At 58.0% G+C, this 7,723-nt stretch overlaps 1 protein-coding gene across 1 annotated transcript; it reads left to right on the top strand.

Annotated features, from left to right (window-relative positions):
- The first annotated feature begins 337 nt into the window (after positions 1-337).
- On the top strand, positions 338-4,859 carry LOC128978076 (green-sensitive opsin). The gene is made up of 5 exons (XM_054395831.1): positions 338-698; positions 2,641-2,809; positions 4,008-4,173; positions 4,296-4,535; positions 4,728-4,859. Exons 1-5 carry the CDS (start codon positions 338-340, stop codon positions 4,857-4,859), a joined length of 1,068 nt encoding a protein of 355 aa, XP_054251806.1.
- The last annotated feature ends 2,864 nt before the right edge of the window (positions 4,860-7,723 follow it).

Here is a 7,723-nt window from a genome sequence, read left to right as displayed (position 1 = left end):
GCAGGTTTTGGGGCCAACTGGCTGCTTAGAGGATGCTTAAACCATCAGCCCCTCTCAATCCCGTTGCCCTTGTCATACGAAGTTAGCCAAGCCCCTAATCCAGCCTCCCCCGGAGGGTATAAAAGGTGCCCAGCCGGCAGGCAGGGGCTGAGCACCACCTCCCGTGCCCGTGGCCTCCTCTGCACCCAACTGCTCCTGGGGAGAGGAGATCCTTGGCTGGGGGTCTGCCTGCCACGGGGGGTGGGGAATCTTCCCTGGGCTCTCCTTTAGGCCAAATTAGTTCCCACCCCAGGGACCCTTCCCCCCAGGAGCGGGCAGGGGCTGTGGCCGTGCCAGCATGAACGGGACGGAAGGGATCAACTTCTATGTGCCAATGTCCAACAGGACCGGGGTGGTGCGGAGCCCCTTCGAGCACCCCCAGTACTATCTGGCCGAGCCCTGGAAGTATCGCCTGGTCTGCTGCTACATCTTCTTCCTCATCTCCACGGGGCTGCCCATCAACCTCCTCACCCTGCTGGTCACCTTCAAGCACAAGAAGCTCCGGCAGCCTCTCAACTACATCTTGGTGAACCTGGCTGTGGCTGACCTGTTCATGGCCTGCTTTGGCTTCACCGTCACCTTCTACACCGCCTGGAATGGCTACTTCGTCTTCGGCCCCGTTGGCTGCGCTGTGGAGGGCTTCTTTGCCACACTGGGAGGTAAGGGTGGGGAGCTGGGGGCCTGGCAGCAGCTGGTCCTGCTTCTTGAGGGCTCTAGCAGCCAGCTCTGTCCCTCTGCCATGCTCCTGGCTGGTGCAGTACCTGCAGCGTCCCCCCCGGGCAGATGGGCTGCTTGCTAGGGGGTGCAGCTGGTGGCAGGGGGCAGAGGTCACCATGCAAGGTGCTGCTTCCCTGCAGCTTAAAGATGGGGGTGAGAGACTTGTGCAGGATCTTGATGCCAAGGGGTGCCCAGCTCTCGACCGGTTGGGCAGCTCCCAGGAAAGGAACCCCAGGAAGAGATCCTCATTGGCAGGCTCAGCCCTGGGGTGGTCTGGCCACAAGGGTCAGTGTGTGCTCAAGGGGCCTCATGAGGAGGCTGTGTGGCTGGCAGGGACCTGCTGGAGATGACCACATCATGTCCCTGAGGCAAGGCCAAGCATCTTTGCCAAGAAAACCTCAGAGTCACTGTGGTTGGGAAAGCTCTTTGAGTCCAACCATTACCTAACTCTACCAGGGTTAGATTGCCAAAGATTAAATCAGTTCAGCTACCAAGGGTGAAGCACTGGGGAAGGTTCAGAATAGGAAGAGACAACCCTCAGGAGACGGACCCTGCAGAAGGGCTACAGACATGCAGAAGAGGAGTCCAAGACAAGGAGAGGGGTCACAGCAGAAAAAGGGAGATGAGGAAGCTCTTAACCAGCAGAGAAGAGCAGCAGCATGGAGGGGAAGGAGGATTCAGGGCTGCAGAGAGCCAGGAAAACCAGGCCCAGGCAGCTGCTCCACTCTTGTCCCAGCTGCTGCCCAGGTGAGTGCCCCTGGGAGCCTCCTCCCTGCTCAGGGGGAGGAGAACTGCTCACACAGTGCCCTGCAGCAAGGCCCTCTCTGGAAGAGGGAAAGTGCATCCTGCACCCCACACAGCACCTCGGGGTGCATCTGCCAGCTGCTGCTCCTTGAGCAGGGTCACAGCCACTGCAAGACCCTCACGGGGGGTGGGTTTCCCTCCCTGGAGTGGGGCTGCCCCCCACACTGCTGCTGGTCTGGCAGCATCACAGAAGCAGCGCTGGATGCTCTGCCAGGCTGAAGGTCCTGACCCAAGCCAAGGCCAGGCTTGGTCCTGGGCTCAGAGGATCCTGTGGGTCTGCACCACTCCTGATGAAGCCCCTTGGGCATTCAGGCTTCATTTCTTACCCTTCCAGTGCTTTGTAGCCAGGCAGGCCCCAGGAGGCTGCTGTTCAGAGGGAAGCAGATTTGATGTGCAGCCATCGCTGTGCCAGCAGCAGGTCTGCAGTGAATGCCAGCACAGGGAGTAGTTATCAGCAGCTTATCACAGCTGGGGGCAGTGGCAGACTCATGGCACCGACTAAACACTCCCAATCCCCTGAAGTTTAATTATCCCCCACAAATCCATCTGCAGGCAGGGCCACCCACACAGCCTCCCCCAGCAGCCTCCCCCTGTGCTCATGAAATACACATCCAGAGGCATCAACAGGTTTGGGCACAGCTGGCAGCTTTGCTGGCAGTCCTGTTGGTTCCCACCCAGGTGGAATTCACTCCCCTGATTTCTCCTGCTTTAACCCTCCCCCCATCGATGGTCTCCAGCCCGAGCATCCTGCTGCAGCACAGACAGCTCCCAGCCCTTCTCCACCTCATGGAGTGGGATCACAGAGGGGTGGGGGCTGGAGGGGACCTCTGCACCTTGTTGAGTAGGATCACAGAATGGCAGAGGTTTGAAGGAACCCCTGGAGATCATCCAGGCCACCCCTGCTGCTGGATGCCAAGATCAGCTTGCACAGGAACACCTCCAGCAGGTTAACCCTTGCTGCTCCCCAGCTCCTCCGCTCCCTCTGCTCTTCACCACAGCCCCCAGCCCACAAAGGTTAGACCAAGCCCAGAGGAGCTCTCAGCACCCTGCACCCTCTCTCTCTCTCTCCCCCTCCCCCAGGCCAGGTTGCTCTGTGGTCCCTGGTAGTCCTGGCCATCGAGCGCTACATTGTGGTCTGCAAGCCCATGGGCAACTTCCGCTTCTCGGCCTCCCATGCCATGATGGGCATCGCCTTCACCTGGGTCATGGCCTTCTCCTGCGCTGCTCCTCCCCTCTTTGGCTGGTCCAGGTGAGTCCAGGGATGATCAGTGGCAGCCCAGCTGCTGTGCAAGCCCCTGGTGAGGGCAGAGACGGAACATGCTGTGCTCCAGCTGAGAGAGGAAAACAGGTGAGGTGGAGCAGAAATGGGACCTCAGTGTCCCCAGCAAAGGCAACCACAGGCTCAGCATCTCCAGCTCCAGCAACACACCACCCCCACACTCCCCCCATGCTGTCCTGATGCTTTGCAGAGGAGCTGCAGTTCTGACACTCACTGCTCACCTCCCCTGTGCTGTGGAGAGCCCAGAAAGAGCATTTGGGGGACCAGGCCAGCAGGCAAGGCTGCTTGGGGTGGGGCAAACCTGCCCTTGCTGATGTGCTGCCACCCCAGCACTGCTCCTGGCAGCCCTGCAGCACCTTCCCAAGCACCCCTGCCCTGCTCTGTGCTGCTCCCAGCACCTCAGCGCGTTTCAGCTCCCAACAAACAAATGCTGTCTGACAAAACCAGAGGCCACCCAGCCTGCCCACACCACAGGCTGCCCACAGAGCTCCAGTGAGAGTGGCCTCAGGGCAGGTGAAGCCCTGGGCTGGTTCTTGCATGGACTCACATCCCCTGTCCTGAAGGTGATGCAGCAGCCAAAGGCCACCCAGAGCACAAAGGAGGAGCTGAAGATGCTTTCTCCAACACTGCAGCTCCAGCCCCTGCTGTCACCCCACTGCAGAGCTGCCCTGAGGGTCACTGCAATCCTTGGGGCATGTGCAGGAGGTGGCTTTGGTGCAGCAAAGTCCTTTACTGTCCCCCTGCAATGAGACACAGCCGGGTGGTCCCTCTCCAGCCCTGCACTGGCATCCCTGCCCAGACAGCCAGGCCTATGGCTCCCAAAAAGACCTGAGCTGTGTCCCTCCACACTGCCCAACCCTCGTCCCCACTCAGTGTCCCTCCATCCACAGAGCAGAGCAGGTGGCTCCTGGCAGGCAATAAACAGCCCTTGCCCATGGGAGGCAGTGAGTGTGGCACCAAACTGCTGCCACACATCCAAGTGCAACACATCAGCACATGCTGCCAGGCAGGGGCTGGCTGCAGGGGGTGCAGAGGAGGAACAAGGCAGGAGCTCACCCCAAAAGCACAACCTGCCACTGATGGAGCACCCCCACAGTCCCCAGGCTGAGCCCTTCCTGCTGCCTCTGAGGAGGCTTCTGGCAAAGATGCTGCCCTTTGTCCCTGGCAGGTACATACCCGAGGGGATGCAGTGCTCCTGTGGCCCTGACTACTACACTCACAACCCAGACTACCACAACGAGTCCTACGTCCTCTACATGTTTGTCATCCACTTTGTCATCCCTGTCGTGGTCATTTTCTTCTCCTACGGTCGCCTCATCTGCAAAGTCCGAGAGGTAACCTTGGGAGGAGGCCTGGGGGGCTAGCAGGGGCAGGGTGGGCAGCTCAGGCAGGACAAGGGAGGAGGCCCCGGGGCAGAAAGCTGTGGGGTGACCCCTGCCACCCTCCCTGCCTGCAGGCAGCTGCCCAGCAGCAGGAATCAGCCACGACCCAGAAGGCTGAGAAGGAGGTGACGCGGATGGTGATCCTCATGGTGCTGGGCTTCATGCTGGCCTGGACCCCCTATGCTGTGGTGGCTTTCTGGATCTTCACCAACAAGGGAGCAGACTTCAGTGCCACGCTGATGGCTGTGCCTGCCTTCTTCTCCAAGAGCTCCTCCCTCTACAACCCAATCATCTACGTCCTCATGAACAAGCAGGTGAGCTGCCCCCAGCCTGCCGGGGCTCAGCCTCTGCCGGGCCTCACCACAGGCACCTTGTCCTTCTCCAGGGGTGGTTGAGTCTCAGCCTGGGGGAGCAGCAAGCTCAGGGACTGCTGGGGGCTGTTGGTCCTGCAGCATGTCCCTGCTGGCCCCCGGTGCTATCCTTCTCCATTTCTCTCCCCTCTTCAGTTCCGTAACTGCATGATCACCACAATCTGCTGTGGCAAGAACCCCTTTGGGGATGAAGATGTCTCCTCCACTGTGTCCCAGAGCAAGACTGAGGTCTCCTCTGTCTCCTCCAGCCAAGTATCACCTGCATAGGCCATGGACAGTTTGAACTGGGGTGACCCCAGTGAGCTTGGGGATGGAGAGCAGCCCCCAGGCACCCACAGTCTCGTTCCATGCCATCACTCCCTGCTGCACCAGCATCCCCCTGCACAAGCACTTAGCTGCCATATGCTGTGGTGGCCTCCCCTTTGTGTGACAGTCAAAGGTCCCTTCCAGCTCAAACCACTCCACCTGCAGACCCCCAGCCACTGGGACACCCCTGCACCCTCTGCTGCGAGCACCCTGAGCCCCTCCCTACTGACACAGCCCCTCGCAGGGGGCCCAGGTCCCTTCCCCAGCTCCTTGGAGCAGCTCAGCATTTGGGGACTGTCCCCAAAGCACCAACAACCTCTTTGGCTTTGATCACAGTGTTAAAGCAGCAGCAGCCAGTGGAAACCCCAACCCCTCCTTGCCCCCTGCTAGAATCCCTCTTCCCTGGGGCTCAAGGCAGTGTCACAGGAGCATTCAGCCCTCACCTCCCAAATTAGGAACAACCAAGCAGCACTGCAGACACCCCAGAAGCAGGAATCCATGGCTGGAGCACTCCTGACTGCCCCTGGTCAGCACCCAAGGCTGGGGCTCACTGGAGCTGGCTGCTGGCGCAGCTGCTGGGAATCCATCCACTGTAGTCCTGCAAAATCAGTGTGAGAGATGGAGCTGTGAGCAGGCTTCGCCTCGAGCCTGCCTCTCTCTATCCCCAAGACAACACTGGAGATGTATTTTTTGTCTCTTGGATCCTGTAAATATTTGCTCACACACTTTGAAGTCTCTATCTTTCTCAGTTCTTTTCTCCCCCTCCTGGCTCCAAGGTAGAGAAATTTCCTTTCACCTCCACACGGGCCAGATGCTCACTGCCAACCTGGGAGGGTGGGACAGGACCCCAAGAGCTTTCCTGTACATATTTTATACACAAAGATCCTGGTGGCAGCAGCAGGACCTGGACAGTCAGGAAGTAGGGATTAAAAAATACAAAATAAAGAGCAGCAGCACAGAGAAAAAAATTACAGTGCTCAGAGCTCCTCCTTTCTCTTGGGCTGTGTCAACAAGATCATAGAATTGGCTGAGTTGGAAAAGGCCTCCAAGAGCACCAAGTCCAACATCAACCCAACACCACCATGGCCCCAAGTGCCATAGCCACACCTTTCTGGAACAACTCCAGGGAAGGGGACTCCACTACCTTCCTGGGCAGCCTCTGCCAAATGCTGCCAGGCAGGCAGGGGCACAGGACACTGGCAGCCCAGCCTGCCACCAGCCGTTATTTTTTTATCCTTTAGTGCTTAAGCATCCCCCAGTTAGCCTTAAATGAAGCTCCAGCAGAGAGCTCTTTGCAGAGCCCAAGCTGCCCTCCCCGAGGGGCCCTTCCAGGCTCTGTCATTAAGGAGCCAGCAGAGTCAGGGGAAAATTGTTCCCTGTGTCAGGGAATATGTTATGGAGCCAGCTGAAGCCTCCCCCCCAGCCCACCCCAGCCAGGCTCTCACCCTCCTCAGCCATCACAGCCGTGCCCCCTCCCAGGCATTGTACTTCCTTGTTAGCTCCAAAGCAACCAAAGCTGCCAGGGAAGTTGGAACTGGATGATCTTCAAGATCCCTTCCAACCCAAATCATTCCCTGAATTCATGACATCCTTGCACAGATCCCAGCTGCACAGAGGCAGAGGAGCAGTGCAGCAGCCAAGTCCCCCTGCACCCAGAGCTGAATCCTTACCTTGCCCTCACCCAGGGAGCCTCCCAGCAGCGGTTGGGACTTTTGTGCCCCCCCAAGCTTGCTCCAGCCCCTGCTTCCCAGAGGTGTGAAGCCAGAGCCCTGCTGCAGCTGCTGCCAGGCCATGCTGCCCTCCTCCTTCCAGGGCAGGGCTTTAAAAGATGTTCTGCATCGATCCAGCACTTATTTATATGCCAACAACAGCAGAAGATGCTTAGTTCAGTTATTAAATTGAGAGAGCTGACAAAAGCAATCAGAAGAGAGATCACTTAACAGGAGATTAAGAGGGAAGCAGCAGGAGCCTGGATTCCTGACCCTGTGTTCCAGCTTCCTTCCTACACAGCTCTCTGTAGACTTCACTGCTCAGGTGGACATGGAACAACCTCCCCTAGCTGTATGCTCTGCCCACAGGGCTCTGGCACTAATTGATTCTGCAACAGCTCAGCTCAGCTCCAGAATTCAAAGGCTTCTCTCTGGGCTACTTCAAAGCAGAAATTCCAGTCCTGGGACACCTCCTGAAAGAGGGAAACCCCAACCCTGGGTACAGGGAAGAGGTTGAGCTTGGCCCCACCATCCTCAGTGAGAGACTGGGCATCAGCTGCTCGCCTTGCTTGGTGAGAGGAAGATGAGCCAGCCTCTTCCTCAGCTCAGCCTGCACAGAACCATTTTGGTTGGAAAAGACCTTAAAGATCATTGAGTCCAATCATCAATACATCTACACCAAACCTTGTCCCCAAGTACCATGGCCACAGGTTTCTGGCCCACCTCCAGGGATGTGGCCTCCAGCACCTCTCTGGGCAGCCTGTTGCAGTGTTCACAGCAGAGCTGCACACAGAGCAGGCACCGCCAGTTCCCCAGCACCATTGGCCTGATGCTGCTCAGCAGCCCCTGGCTGGTACCACCTAAACTCACAAACAATTGAGGGAAGCAGCCAGGCTTAGCCAGGAAATGGAGACAGCTGGAAATTGGGGCCCAAAGGGCATTTCAGTGTCTAACTCTCATCCTTGCTGCAGCTGGGACTGCTCCTCCTTACCCCAGCACTGCCATCGTCTGCTCCGGGAAGATTGCAGTAATTGGCTCAATTCATTTTAAATCAGTTATCGTTTGTGCAAGCAGCAGTCGGGGGGAAAGCAGCTTCTAAGTTAATAACAGCTCTGA

The sequence above is a fragment of the Indicator indicator genome, chromosome 35 (assembly GCF_027791375.1).
Source record: "Indicator indicator isolate 239-I01 chromosome 35, UM_Iind_1.1, whole genome shotgun sequence".
Lineage (NCBI taxonomy): Eukaryota > Metazoa > Chordata > Aves > Piciformes > Indicatoridae > Indicator > Indicator indicator.
Note: the sequence above shows the minus strand (reverse complement) of the source record. Positions and strands in the feature narration are given on the sequence as shown.